Source organism: Sciurus carolinensis, chromosome 8 (genome assembly GCF_902686445.1).
Source record: "Sciurus carolinensis chromosome 8, mSciCar1.2, whole genome shotgun sequence".
NCBI lineage: Eukaryota > Metazoa > Chordata > Mammalia > Rodentia > Sciuridae > Sciurus > Sciurus carolinensis.
In genome coordinates, this window is record NC_062220.1 from 69,033,599 (window position 1) to 69,049,941 (window position 16,343).

The 16,343-nt window shown below is 36.6% G+C and overlaps 1 protein-coding gene across 1 annotated transcript in view; it reads right to left on the reverse strand.

Moving 5' to 3' along the window:
* Nucleotides 1-13,801, reverse strand: part of Pnpla8 (patatin like phospholipase domain containing 8) — a 44,599-nt gene extending 30,798 nt beyond the window's left edge. The window contains 3 exon segments of the mRNA XM_047562028.1: nt 2,141-2,290; nt 2,431-3,442; nt 13,657-13,801. Coding sequence (XP_047417984.1) covers nt 2,141-2,290; nt 2,431-3,186 — 906 coding nt within the window. The 5' untranslated portion in view covers nt 3,187-3,442; nt 13,657-13,801.
* Between the last annotated feature and the right edge of the window lie 2,542 nt (nt 13,802-16,343).

Consider the following 16,343-nt stretch of genomic DNA (forward strand, 5'->3'; position numbering starts at 1 on the left):
ACAATGAGAATGAATAATTGACAACCAACACCACAATGTCAATGATTCCTAACAATACATTGAGTAAAAGAAGTCAATTAGGCAGAACTAATCTATAACTGCCTTTTTGAGAGACTGTGACCAAAAGGGGTAGAGAGAGACTTCCGAGGCATTGGTAATGTTCTGCTTCTTCATCTGGGTGCTGGTTACATGGAAGTGTTGTTTGTGAACTCTATGCTTAGAAATGTAGGGGTTGGGGAGATAGCTTAGTCGGTAGAGTGCTTGCATTGCAAGCACAAGTCCCAGGGTTCGATCCCCAGCCACCAAAAAATAAATAAATAAATAAATATATATATGATACCTGAATGTTTAAAAAGGTTCTTTAATATTAGTGTTTCCCTAAAATTAATATGTTGGTGTTTCTAATCTCTTCCTCTCTCCCTGCTCCTCCCTAATCTCTCCCCCTCCCTAATCTCAGGGGAAACAGGATTACCTTTCTTCCCCATTCTAGAGAGTTATCTGTCCTTGAGCACACACCCACCACAGGAATGAGGTAATCCAAACTATGGGGATAGTACAGAAGATCTCAGAAATGACTTTCTCCCAAATTAACCAGTGAATTACAACTCCAAGAGAGAACACATGGAATCTTGCCTTTGAATCATCTTTTTAAAAGTTCCCTATTTTTGCTGATGGATGGAATCACAGACTCTGGGAGAGGAGTTCCCTGTGTTTTTCCTTTGCGAGGAAAGCAATAACTTTTTCCTTTTTCTCAAAAAAAAAGCAAACAAACAAACATTATGTTGACACCTAATACCCAGTGCAACAGAATTAAGAGGTGGGGTCTTCTGGAAAGTGATAAAGTCATGAGGTCTTTGCCTCATGAATGGGATTAGTGTCCTTGTAGAAGAGGTTGAAAGAAGCAATTGCCTCGCCCCTCCTGCCACATGAGATTGCCACAACCAACCACAGACACAAAATCTGCCAGCTTCTCATCTTGCATTTCCTAGTCTCCAGAACTGTAAGAAATAAATATGTTATATATAATCTTCCAAGTTTAGGGTATTTTGTTAAAGCATCCCAAATCGACTATGGGAAAGTAATTATCTCTCTACTTTATGTATATGACTGAAATGTGAAATACACTTAAACGCACTTGTATATTTAGAAAATTTGTCTTCTAAGTAAGAAATTTTATAAATGTGAAAGACAATCCCAAATTTTAGGAACATAAAATATTAAGGTGTATGTATCATAATATATTTGCTATATAACATTATGGAAGAATGCATTATTCAAAGATTTTTTCAGCAAGGTGATTTGTCAAAAAGTAGATAAATGTGAATGAGTTAACTAATAATTTCTTGAATGACACACTAAACATAAACACTAATTTATTTCTAATAGAATTTTTTTTTTTTTTTTTTTTTTTTTTTTTTGCGGTGCTGGGAATTAAACCCAGGGCCTTATGCTTGGGAGGCAAGCACTTTACCAACTGAGCTATCTCCCCAGCCCTCTAATAGAATTTTAACAATATCTATCATATGATATTTTCAAGTTGTTCATTAAGTATTACAAATAATCTTATTATAGACGGAGAGACTCACATATATTTTAAAGAACTTTCTAAAAACAGTCTATTTAAATGGGTCTAAATTATGTTCACTATTTTATGTTTTTAAAAAACAGGGTAGGGAAAGTTCATTGTTTTACTTAAGATTACCAATTCCATTAGTAATAAGGTCATTACAATTTTTAGGCTTTCAAATATGGAAAGGTCATGAAATAAAAACTAGCAATGGCTTTACATATGAATTATGTATCTTGTCTTATGAGTTGTTAAAAGTATAAATATCTATACTGCAAGTAAGAAAACTTTGGCAGCTTTTAGGTAATTCAATGAATATACAGATACTAATCTATTATAGATGTTTAACCTCAAAATATAGATGTCAATACTAATAGAATAGTTTACATCACAGACTAAGAGGAATTCATTACCATAATGTTTATCACAGAATAAATGAAGCAATTACTGAATACATATAAAACTACAAAAATTTTTTTTAAAAAGGCTTTGCTTTCTCCATTTAAAAAAGGGTTTTTTTTTTTAGCATTTTTATTCTAAGACAAAGCTAGATTAAATAAATTTAGAAATTACCTTCACAGCCACTCCTTTTCCTTCAGGAAATTCTAGAAGATGAAAAGTTAGTTCTTCAACCCTAGTAATGCAGAGCTTTGGGTCAGCAGTTCTTCTTAATGCCTGAACCAACGCCCGGGTTCTGTTATCAATACTCACTCTTGCAATAATCTACAAAGACATATATATATTTAGAATATAAAACCGCTCTAACAAATGGTTAATGTTTCTTAGGTTCTGCTATGAAACAAAATTTTAAAATCTGACAAAAATTAACACAATCAAAACACAATCACTGAAAAACAACTTGCCTTTTCTCGCTGAAGAGACAAGCGCTTTTTCTCCTCAGGAGTTTTGTCTTTGCTGATAGCCTGCTCAGTTTTAGTAGGATCTTCCTGTTCTTCTGGCTGACTCTTTGAGTCATATTTTAATTTGGGGACAAGTCCACCAATATAACCACCTACCAAAGCTTGTACACCTTCAGTGGGTCGAGAGAGAAAGTTAGCAATACTCTGTTTAGTAGAAACTGGAAGAACCTCAGGCATTCCACTTGGACTTGCAGGCTTGTCCATAGAATCTATGGAAGATTCAGAGCCTGGTTTATCAATCAGCATGCCAGGATCTGGAGAAAGGGACTTCTTTTCTTGAGTCTTTTCACCTTCAAGTTCTGATTTATCCTGAAAATGTTTATTTTCCTTTTTTGGAGACATTTTTTCCTCACGTTTAAAGTATGAATTAATATGATTTGATAAAAAGTAGAATGACTCTCCAAATTTTGTGGTTATACTAGTTGTGTAACGAAAAAGGCTTTGTTTTCCTATATCTTCTGTATCTGCAATGTGACTTTTCTCTTCTGCAACAGGACTCTTTTCTGCTGATTTATCACTATATTTTTTCAGAGATTTGATGGCTTGTTTAAAAGTTTTCTGTTTTAACCAGCCACCATCTGATACTTTTCTTAATATTCGAGAGCTTGGCTTAAATTGAGCTAACCGTGAAATCATTTCATTTTGATTACCAAAAACAGCCTTTGAAACAGAGTTCAAAGTACTTTTAATACGGGACATACGAATGCTTACTTTTGTAAGTCCCTTAGGAGCAGAAGTACTAAGTTTCAAAATTCCAATATGTAAACCATGGTTGCTTGGGGAGTAACAGTGCTTACTCCAAGAATAAGTTTCATTTTTGGCCCATTTACATCTTACTTTGCTGGCATGGAAACCTCTTTGTAGACTGATATGGCTTATCCTCCAGAAATGTTTAGGTGAGTACCCAAAATGCAGCTGCTTGCTTCTCTGCTTCCCACAAAGACTTCGTGCATTACTAAGGAGGTAAATATATATATCTATAGTCAAATTAAAAGACATAACTTAAGAATCATTTATTTTCTATATGACATTCTTTTACTTCATTTCTGAATGCTTCATTTAAGAAATGCCATAATTCATGGTCTTACCTGCAATAGCAAAAAAAAAAAAAAAAAAAAAAATTAGGATTTAAGTTAAAAATAAAATTGAATATAAAATGCATGACTATTTGAAACATACTTAGCAAACTGCCTATATTTCCATATATTTCCAATATAGCTGATATTGATTTCACTTTTAAGATAATAGAAAATAATTCACCTTTTGAGTCTGAGTAATAGGATGTTTAGAAAAAAGCTAACTTAAAGAAGTTTCCCAATAGGTAGAATTTTTCTTCTACAATATATTATTTAATATGTAATTTAGATATTATGCTACTTTTTTCTTCCTCATTGGTAAACTATTTGATTAGTTTATATGACATGAGACTTTAAGTACTTTGAGAACAAGGGCAGTGTCTTTATTCATTGCAAACCATTTATAGAATACTTAATCTGCATTAGACATGGTGCTAGATGTTAAGGCTTCAAAGAAACAGGATACTAAGGAACATCTAGTCTACAGCAGGAGATAGCCACATGAAGATTTCACTATTGGGTTGGGGATATAGCTCAGTTGGAAGAGTGCTTGCCTTGCAAGCACAAGGCCCTGGGTTCAATCCCCAGCACCACAAAATAAATAAATAAATGAATCGCTATTTAGTAGTAGGATCCTGGAAATCAGACTAGAAAAAACTATATGTAGCAGCCAACAAAAAGAGGGTTACAACCACAATGTAAAAATCACATATGTATGAAAAGAATAACCTGATTTTAAAATGGGCAAAGGACATAAATAGGCCAGTCACTTAAGAATAAAAACAAACAGGAAAATTAGAAAAAAAATACTTCACCATCAAGAAAAAGGGCTGATTAAAACAGACATTTTTCCCCTGAAGATTGTACCCAATGGTGTTTTACTACTGAGCTGTATCCCCAGATCTTTGTAATTTGGAGACAGGGTCTTGCTAAATTGCTTAGGGTCCTGCTAAATTGCTGAGGTTTGGCCTTGAATTTGCATGTGTAATTCCTGGGATTACAGGCATGTGTTATCACACCTGGCCAAAACAGATATTTTGTTCTTTCAATTGGAAAGAATGTAAATAAGTGATAATATCTCCTATTGATAAGGGACTAGGACAGTAGGACAGTATCTGATAAAATTTTACGTGCTCTTAAAAATTCAAATGCAGGGGTGGGGGAAAGGGAAAAATAACAGAATGAATCAACCAACATCACCCTATGTAAATTTATGATTACACAAATGGTATGCCTTTACTCTATGTACAGAGAAACAACATGTATCCCATTTGTTTACAATAAAAAAAAAATTCAAATGCATGTATTCCACTTTCAAGAACCTTTGCAGAGATACTTGCTTAAGAGTATACATTCTCTACAATGGTTGAGATAACAAAGCAATGAAAAAACAAATGTCTTCAGTGATAGATATTTAAATAAAGTATGGTAAATACAAAAATGGAATGAGTTACAATATTATATTATGTTGCAGTTTATAAAAACTAGGTGATCTTTGTATATTGATGAATTCATAAGTGAAAAGGCGATATTAAGCAAAAAGCTGAACAAACTCCTCTTGGATCTGCAGGGTAAGGACACATGACAAACCACTGCCCCCCAAAATGGAGAGATGGGTGAACAGGAGTTAAAGCTTACTTAAGCAGAGAACAAGGAGCAGAAACCTCTGTGGGAATGAGCACCAGAGAAGGAAAAGCGGAAGGGTAATTGATTAACTGCTGGAGGCTCAGAGTTAAAACTCCCTGGGGACCAAGCCCAGTGGAGGATCCTACACTTTGTGAGTTTAACCTCTAAGAACTCGACCAGGTTCTCAGACTCCAGAGAAGAAAAATCCCCTCATGCTTCTAGTAGCTGGGAGAGAAATAAAATACAGAGCACACTATTGTGCTAACAAGGTCTGCCCTCAAGAGAAAGCAGTTGACCACAGCTTATCCTGCTAAGATTTTATCGGACCACAACTGACCTGAGCGAATGAAAATACCCAATTTCTTATGTGTGGGAAAAGTGAAACATCCAATTCTAGCCCACTCCAGCCATCCTGTATCACCTAAGGGAGGAGAAAACTATGAAACACTTATAACATTCACTATACAGAGACAGGCTCACTAAAAGACAGACCTAACTACAGGAATATTGAAAGTTTTCCTGCCGTCCACCTTACCACATTACTAAGGGCCTACTTATAGCAATTCCTTTTACCTGGTACAACGTGTCCAGCTATCAAGAAAAAGTTACAAGGCATACTAAAAGGAGAACAACACAACTAAAGAGATAGAACAAATATCAGAATCAGGTAATCAGAAGAGAAACTTAACAATTATGATTAATATGCTAAGGGCTAAAATGAACCAACTATACAGCATACAAGAACAGTTGGGCAATGTAAGCAGAGATGGAAATTCTAAGAAAGAAAGAAAAAAAGAAATGCTAGAAGACAAAAACGCTGTTACAGAACTGAAGAATGTCTTTGATGGTCTTAGTAGAGAAGACACAACTGAGGGAAGAATCTCTTAGGATATATCAATAGAAATCTCCAAAGTGAAAAGCACAGAGAACAAAAACTGACCAAAAAAAATAACAATATAAAGGACAGTTAGACAACTACAAAAGGCGCAACATATGTGAAATGCAAATATGGAAGAAGAAAAGGAGAATGTACAGAACAAACATTTGAAACAATAAGAACTGCCAATTAATGTCAGACGCCAAACCAAAAATCCAGGAAGCTCAAAGAACATCATGCAGCAGAAATGACACACACACACACACTCCCCCAACAACAAAAAACTACACATAGGCATATCATTTTTAGACTACAGAAAATCAAAGACGAAGGAAAAAAAATCCTAAAAGAAGTTGAAGAAGAATAAAACATCTTACCTACAGAAGAAAAAGGTAAGGTATGAGTCCATTTTGGGTTACTATAATGAAGTACCCGAAGCAGGCTATTTTACAAAGAAAAGAGATTTATTTTGACAAAGTTCTAGAGGCTCAATGCTTATGTATGTTTACGTACAGGTGAAATGAATGACAAGGACAGAAGGGTTGGAAGGGAAGATTTAGTGTTGTTTTATTATTACAAGCCACTCAAATTTATCTGTGAAGAAGCATAGTGTTATTTAAAACTGGATTTAAAAATACAATTTTCTCATACTAGACAAAGGGGCCAAAAATATGCAATGGAGAAAAGATAGCCTCTTCAACAAATGGTGCTGGGAAAACTGGAAAACCATATGCAACAGAATGAAATTAAACCCCTATTTCTCACCCTACACAAAACTCAACTCAAAATGGATCAAGGACCTCGGAATCAGACCAGAGACCCTGCATCTTATAGAAGAAAAAGGTCCAAATCTTCAACTTGTTGGCTTAGGATCAGACTTCCTTAACAGGACTCCCATAGCACAAGAAATAAAAGCAAGAATCAACAACTGGGATAGATTCAAACTAAAAAGTTTTCTCTCAGCAAAGGAAACTATCAGCAATGTGAAGAGAGAGCCTACAGAGTGGGAGAATATCTTTGCTAACCATACTTCAGATAGAGCGCTAATTTCCAGAATCTATAAAGAACTCAAAAAATTCTACACGAAGAATACAAATAATCCAATCAACAAATGGGCTAAGGAAATGAACAGACACTTCATAGAAGAAGATGTACAAGCAATCAACAGATATATGAAAAAATGTTCAACATCCCTAGTAATAAGGGAAATGCAAATCAAAACTACCCTAAGATTTCATCTCACCCCAATTAGAATGGCGATTATCAAGAACACAAGCAACAATAGGTGTTGGCGAGGATGTGGTGAAAAAGGAACACTCATACATTGCTGGTGGGGTTGCAAATTAGTGCAGCCACTCTGGAAAGCAGTATGGAGATTCCTCAGAAAGCTCGGAATGGAAACGCCATTTGACCCAGCTATCCCACTCCTTGGCCTATACCCAAAGGACTTAAAATCAGCATACTACAGAGATACAGCCACATCAATGTTCATTGCTGCTCAATTCACCATAGCCAGATTGTGGAACCAACCTAGATGCCCATCAGTTGATGAATGATAAAGAAACTGTGGCATATATATACAATGGAATATTACTCCGCAATGAAGAATGATAAAATTATGGCATTTGCAGGCAAATGGATGAAATTGGAGAATATCATGCTAAGTGAGATAAGCCAATCTCAAAAAACTAAAGGACGAATGATCTCGCTGATAAGCGGATGAGGACATATATTGGGGGGTGGGAAGGGTTAGCATTAGGTTTAGGGTTAGGTTTAGGGTTAGGGATAAGGAGTGTGGTAAGAATGAAGGAGAGAAGGACTGTATAGAGGGAAAAGAGGGGTGGGAGAGGTGGGGGGGAAGGGAAAAAAAATAATGAATCAGACATCATTGCCCTGTGTAAACGTATGATTACACAAATGGTATGCCTTGACTCCATGTACAAATAGAGAAACAACATGTATCCCATTTGTATACAATAATAATAAAAAAAAAATTAAAAAAAATAAAAAATAAAAAAAAAATAAAACTGGATTTAGGTTAGTTTTAAGTGTACATTGCAAACTACAGGGCAACCATTAACAAAAGTTTAAAAAAAAAAAAAAAGGTATAAAAGTTATAACCAGGGCTGGGGAGATAGCTCAGTCGATAGAGTGCTTGCCTTGCAAGCACAAGGCCCTAGGTTCAATCGCCAGTACCGGAAAAAAAAAAAAAAAAAAAAAAAAAAAAAAGATAACCAATATGCTAGGAAAGGAGAAAAAAATGGAATCATAAAATAATTTAAACCATAAAAGGCAGAAAAAAGTGGAAAACAAAAATAGGAACAAAGCAAAAGGTTATCAGATAGGGAAGGACATCGAATATAGTAGATATTAATTCAACTACATCAATCACTAATGTCATTGGTATAAATACACTAACTAAATATCAACTGTCACAGTGAATCACCAAAACAAACAAAAACCCAACTATGTTGTTTATAAGAAACCCATTTTAAATAAAAATATAAGTAGATTAAAAGTAGACAGAGAAAAATATGCCATGCTAACACTAATCAAAAGGAAGCAAGAGTAGGTATGTTAATTTCAATCAAAAAGGAAAAGAGAGAAAATCAGTAAGGACAGTTTAACAATATTGATCAACTGGATATAATTAACATTTATAGACTACTAAATCACAGAGAATACACATTCATATCATGCCTATTATGGAATATTCACCAAAAAAGACCACATTCTGGGCCATAAAACACAACCAATTTAAAAGAACATAAATCATAAAATGTCTGTTCTTAGACCACATGAATTAATTAAACTAGAAATTAGTAACAGAAAGATAACTGGAAACCTCAAAACATATGGAGATTATTTCTAAAACACACAGGGATCAAGGAAAGGGGACTTCAGAGATATTAAAGTTCACTTTGAATTAGAATGAAATCACAACTTTGCAAAGTGTGTGGGATATGGCAAAAATAGTTCTTGGAGGGAAATTTATAGCACTGAATACATATTTCAGAAAAGAAGATAATCAATAATCTAAGTTTTCACCTGAGGAAACTAGTAAAAGATGAGCAAACTAAGTTCAAATAGAAATAAAAACTAGAGCAGAAATCAATGAAATTGAAACAGAAAAGTAATAAAGAAAATCAATGAAGTGCAAAAGTTATTCCTTGAAAAGTTTTTTTTTTTTTTTTTTAATTATAAGTCTCTAGCCAGGGTAAGTAAGAGGAGACAGAGGGGCAACGAACTGATCTCAAAAATGAAAGAAGGAACATGACTACCCAATGGACTTTGAAAGGATAATACAGGAATACTATGAATAACTATATGTCCACAAGTTTGATAACCTACATGAAATGCACCAATTCATTGAAAGGCATAACCTGCCAAACCTCACAAGAGCCTACAATCTGAATAGGCTATATACCTATTAAAGAAATTGAGTTAATAATTAAATAACATTCCCAAATAGAAAGCATTAGGTTCAAATGGTACAAAATAAACACATGCAAACAGAAAAAAAAAAAAAAATGTAAAAAAAACCACATTGAATACACTAAGAAATTGTGCAGTAGCGCAGTTTTACTATAGGACCTTGTGAGATTACAGGAGGAAAAGGTGGAAGATGATACTGAGGAAGACAGAACCAAGAACCTATTCTTGTTATCCAGATAACATTCTCAAATAATATTGCATGTGCACATATTATTTTAAAACATTCAATTGCACAGGGGGAAGGAGAGAAAAAAATGTAAACCTATCTGCTTTCTTGGCCCATCTGAACTTGATTTGCAGACAATGTAAGAAGCCAAGTTAACAGAAAAGCCCTTGATAAAATATATGTAAAGTACTTGTAGATAAAAAGTCATACCAATGGAGGGAAATCTGCAAGTTGAATTTCAGGTCTGGGCATGCAAACTACCGTCATGGTGTAGAGACCCTAATGAAATTGGTCAGCTGGTGACAACTGGAATTTAGTAATCAACTGAAACCACCATGTTAAGACACTTCCAAAGCCCAGGGCAGTGGGACTTCCATATGTAACAACTACCATTGAATGTTAATGGAGAGATTACAAAACATGCAAGAAAATGAACTGTCACCTACAGAAAAAATCAGTAAATGCAGCCAATAGGAAAAAGTGCAACCAGATTCAGAAACAGAGAAAAAGTAAGTAGGTTTAAAATGTTCAGAGACATACCAGGAGCAAAAATAAAGACAACAAAAGAGTCGTAAAGAGTTAAAAAGAACAGTAAAATTTTGGGAATGAAAACACCAGTTACATGCTAGTTTTGAGATCCACTTATAATCTAATGACAAAACAGGTAATAAAGGAATGTGGAAAAATGATGTAATAACCAATATAAAGTAAAAAGTCTTTTAAGGCAAATTTAAGGGAAAGACATTACATAAAAAATAAAAAGGGGGAACTATAATAATAAAAAGAATGAACCATTTACTTATTAAAAATCAGGTAGTCTTGTGGGTCAACACAATATTTTAGCAAATAAACAAATACTATAATGCATATCATCAGAATGAGAAGTGCAATGAATCAAAATGAAGCAGGAGGTAAGGGAAGACGGGCATAGAGAATGTTATTTTAGACATATGACCAGAAGTGAGTTGACATTTTAGTGGAGATCTTAAGTGAGGAAGCAAATTATTAAGAGAATCTGGGGGAAAAAACTTTCTAAGAAGAGGAAAAAGCTAGCAAAACTTTGGAGACAGTAACCGGCTTTTTACACTCAGTAACAGCCTACACAAGGTGGATGAAGGGAAGTGAGGAAGGGGAAGAATCACTGAGATGAGTTCAAGATTGAGGCAAAGACAGAGCAATGTGAGCCTAGACTGTGATTAAGGAGTGTGCATTGTTTCTTTCTAAAAAGATTCAATCATCATGACTAATCAAAAAGGTATCTTTCAACTTTGCAGAGAACTGTAGACTATAAAGAAAAAAAAAAAAAACAAACAAAAAGAAAGAAATGGAAACTACTGCAAGATAATGATTTTATGAAGCAAATAAGGGATTTTAATATACTCCTCTCAGAAAACTACGACTATCAGGCAAAAACACAAAACATAAAGGATGATCAACAAGCTTAACTGGTTACCAAATGACCACACCAGTAATTCAGGGTAAGTGTTTTGAGAGTAAATTCAGTCAAACCAGAGTCAAGAGTGCAAAAATGGGGAAAAGAATTCAAAGTTCCATCATCAATAAGAAAAGAGTAAGAAATAAGAGGTGGTGTAAATACAAGAGAGGTTTACATAGAAGAGGCAGGCACAGTGGCACACACCTATAATTCCAAATTCCAGCAACTCAAGAGGCTGAGGCAGGAGGATTGTGAGTTCAAACCCAGCCTCAGCAACTTGGTGAGACACTGTCTCTAAATAAAATATTTTTAAAAAGGGCTGGGATGTGGCTCAGTGTTAACCACCCTGGGTTCAATGCCCAATACCAAAAAAATAAAAAATAAAAATAAACAGAAGGAGGAGGTTTGTATAGGAATGGAATTTTAACTAAAGGAATTAAGGGAATTGCCAGGAAGAGGCCCATATTGGATGCAAAGAATGAATTTATAGATATCATGCAATCATTGCAATAATGTAGCCAAAAAGGTAACAAGGGTCTGAATTAATAATTCTAGAACTGAGAAGGAGGCTACTGGGAGCCACATCTGGAAAAAGGAAGAAGGAAACTAATAGAACAACAATGAAACAGGACTGGTGACACCAAGAATAGGATATGGAGAAAATGTCAAGAGAACTGATGGTTGTAAATCAGAGACATAGGGAGAATGCAATTTGTGAAAATAAAAAAAAACTAGGAAAGAGCCAATTTAATATGAGGGAAAAAATGAATTTTCTTTTGGATTTACAGAATGAAAGGTGGGGTATTCAAACTGAAATGTACCTAGACTATAGTTTCATGTGTGGGATTATCAGCACAGTGATACCTGAAACCATTAGACTGCACAGATTTAAAGGATAGCCTATAGTATATATCACCTAAGTATCACTGAACCTGATAGATGTTCCTCTTTATCGAAAAGTGCTTATTTTCAAATGCACACTATAATTTCTGTGACATTTCAGGAATATTCCCAGACCTATTATAGTATCCCTTGGGTTTCAAATGTCAAAGTTCTGGCTTAGAAAGAACAACATGTGTAGTAGAAATCTGAGTGACACTTAGATTTTGGAAGAGAAAGAAAAACCCTCCAAAGAAACAAGGGAGCACAGGAGAAAAAATATCCTCCAAAATTCAGGAGTAAGTTTTAATGGATAATAAACAGGATAAAATACATGATATAGGACAGGAAATTAGAGCAGAAAAATGACAGGACAGGAAGGTGTCTAGGGCCTAGAATTCTAACTCTTGACCTTTTTACAAATATATGTTCCACAAGTGAAGCAATATGCATGCTTAAGCACAATCCCTGTCTTAACTAGAGGAAAAAACAACTCAGAGTACAAACTGTTCTTGAATCAACTTTGCATACGAAAACAAGTGAATATATAAACAGGTGAAACTGATTCATCATCTAATATCATTCATGAAAAAAACAAGATTTTATTTTAGATCTCAGAAAAATAAGATCAACACTAAAGTTTAAGTATGAAAGACATGTTCTTACACTTAAAGTACTACTAATCTGCATAAGAAATTCAACAAAACAGCTAAAATGAGCTTGATACAACTACTTCACAAGAAGCATAAACTCAGTTTACAATTTAATGCACTTTAAAAAAAATTCTCAGATTTTAATGTTAATATTACATTATTTGAATGACTTTTTCTTGAAATCCTGAAACACACTTTTGTCATTTTTGAAATCTCAACAACTAGGACTGCAGATCCAGAATACAACTGTTCCTGGAAATAAAAACAGTATTTTTAAAACTACTGTATGACAGTCCCTTATGTCACATCTCTTCTGTTTTTCCTTGGAGAGTCATCACTTTCTTTAGAAAAGTTATCATTGCACTAGGCGTGGAACCAGGTTCCTCTCAGCATAATCACAGAAATGACACAAAGGTAGGAAGTACTGCAATACAATGATTCATACAGCTTCACCTTTAAAAAAGCACACGCACTTAAATCCGCTTAAGCAAAAGCAGCAGTGATAAGACCAAATGTGGGTGGGGCGAAAAAGAGACTGCTGATGAATAAAAATATCTAGCAACGAAAGCCCAGGGAAACTGTTTTTGAGAGTCACCAGGGACCTACTGGAGAATACTACAATCCGGGGGAGACAGGCTCCGCTAAACTGGGCTGGCAAGTCGTAGGGGTGGGACAAGAGGCGCAGGGCGGGACCAGAGAAACCAACCGTGACTGGGGCGGCAGCACCGAAGGAGCAAAGCAGGCAGGCGGCACCGCGCACCAATCAGCCCCGGAGCCCGCGGCCCCTTCCGGACCCGGCTGCTACTGGGTGCCTGGGTGCTGGGACCTTCCCGAAGCCGGGCGTCTCCCCACCCCGACTCTGGAAGTGCCCAAAATAGAGAGACACAAGGAACCGGACAGACAAGTGCCCAGAGCGACCAGCCTGCCTCTCATCCTGTTCCAGTCACCTCGCGGCCACTTACCGGGATGCAGGCCGCAATCACTGGCGGCTGTGAAGACTCGACTCTTCCCGGCATTGACGTCCACTCTGGCTGGCCCGCATCAGCTGAGCTTCCAGCACAAACAGGCGCAGCAGGCGGAGCTCCACCCCCTCAGCTTCGCCCCGCCCCAACGGAAGTGACGCACAGGCCGTTCGGGTTTACCCGCCGGAGACCTTGCTGTTCCTCTGCCTCCCTCCGGCACCTGCCCTCTCTGTCAATCGCTGCTTCCTCCCCGCCCTGAGGCATGCGCAATAGAGCGTGACAGCGCCAGGCCGGACTACAGCCGCAGACGTGCGTGCGTGCACGCGCGCGTGCTTCCGGAGGGGCGTGGCTTGGTAAAGAGGCGGTTGGCATTTATGGTCTTGTCTAGGAGCTTGAGCCGAGGGAGATCGGTTTTGCGCCTCTATCTCAGGGTAGAGTCCATACTTGCTTTTGAGTCTCCATCCCTTTTCCGCAGAACCAAGCCTCCATCTCCACGTTGAAGGACCATGCTCTGTTCCGGTCTCGGAAATGGAGGCCTCTTTTCCAGCCTCCTCGAGGGTCCTACTACGCTGCTGTCACTGTAGTGACACTTATTCTTTATCTGCATCTGGATATGTTAACCCTACGAAATGTCACTCAGAAGCACCTTCACATATATTATCTTGTTGAAGTTAGCAGATTCAGTCTCTCCAGTGGTCCATTGCTAGGACACTTCTTTCGAATTCTGAATTTTATGAGTATCAGGTAGGCAAGCTAGAACCCACAGCAGGTCTTGTGTTAACTACCAAGACTGTTAAATTGTGCCTTCAACAATCGCCTTCTCAAAGGTGTCAATGCTATAGCCCTCTGTAAAATTTTTTAAAGTCCTTTAGGAAGGGAGTTATGAGCTGCAAAATTTAGTGTGTGTTAGACTGAGTATTTTTTAAAAAAAATTAAGGAGGGGAAACCAACTTCCTAGACTCTTGAGGCACAAATGACTGGATTGTGTACATCATAATGCCTGCTAAACCCCCGCAGTGCATAAACTAGACATATTTAGCTACACAATTGTTAATAAATTTACACCACAAATTAAAATGTGGAGGAGAATGGCAGTAACTTTTACACCACAAATTAAAATGTGGAGGAGAATGGCAGTAACTTTAGTTCTTGAGAGACATTTTTTTCCCCATTTTTAAAGAAAATACTATTTTGGCCCTTGTTAAAACATCAAGAAAGACTATATAGGATTACTGCAATAGGTGTCACAACAACAAGGGAGAAATTGGGCTTGATCCAAACACAATAAAGACAGCTGGGATTTAGGGTCAATGAGCAAAGTGAGTGGTCAGGGGATTGAAAATTACTAAGAGTGACATCAAGGGTGTGTATAGTCTTGCTAAACTGACTTAAGATTCTTGCTGAAGGTGGGTAAGGGTGACCAGATATGACAGGACAGGAAGACTAAGCTGACTTAGAGGATTCCTGCCGAAACAGGATTTATGTAGGTATGAGGCAGTGACTAAAGGCAAAGTCCTAGTTAAGAAAAGGTTCCAGAGGGGCTTAACTAAAGGTTGATAAGAAAGAGAATCTGTCATCATACTCTTTCCCCTTGTATTCCTTCATTCCCTAATTTAGTCAGATAATAGCAAATATCCAGATTTTTCTTCCCTGAGAGAAATTTCCAAGTAACTCTCAACCCCTCCTTCTCCTTCTTTGCCCTGCCTTACCTACCACCTACCTTTAATTAGTCATGAACCCTGATGAATCTCACTGTAGAACCTCTTGCATCTTTCCTCAGTTCTGTGTTATTTTCACTGCTTCGCTTTAGGCTTTCATCCTCACTCATCAATCTCATCTAAACTGGTTTTACAGCTAGTAACTAACCTCTAGCCCAGTCTCTTTTTTGCAATCAAAGTAATCTTTCGAAACTACAAATCCAATTATGTATTTTCCCTGATTGAAAAACATTTGGCGGCACATCATAGGATAAATCATAGGGGCAAGATAGGCCCTGACCCTGCTGCCTTCCAGGCCTCACTTCCCCACTCACTACCTCTTACTCTACCTATACTTCCCAAACTACTGAGTCTTTTCATATTTAGTGCCTCCATTCATGCTGTTGGCCCAGCTTCCCTTCCTCCCTATTCTTCTAAAGATTTATATGTCCTTCCACCAGAAAAATCCTACCTTACTGTTTCCTAGATTAAATCATTTCTTCCACCTGTGCTTGCCCTGGCTGCACAGTATTTTAATGTATTCATTTATATGTAGCCAAGTGTCATATAGACATGGAGTATAAGGAAATCATATTTTTGTCTTCTGAATCTAGCATAATACCCAACAAATAGACTTTAAATTTCTGCATGGTTGAATTGACTTATTTTATTAAGGCTGATAGTTTGATAAGTTAAAAATGGGAAATAAAATCCACTTATGATTTTTATGTTGGGCAAAACTTTGAGAGGAAAAGAGAATTTCATTTATTTTCAACAACCAAAAAAAATTTTGTAGTATGCAAAATAGCAGACCAATGCCTTCAGGAAACCATCCAAACTTGGAATAATGATAAATACAGTAATTGTTTAACCCTATAGTCCTCTGCAGCTAGGTAAAGTAGACAACCACATTGCTCCTGTATCATTTACAAGGTTTACTGATCTTGTTATCTATTTCAGATTTTTTTCCTTCCTCTATATATCATTCCT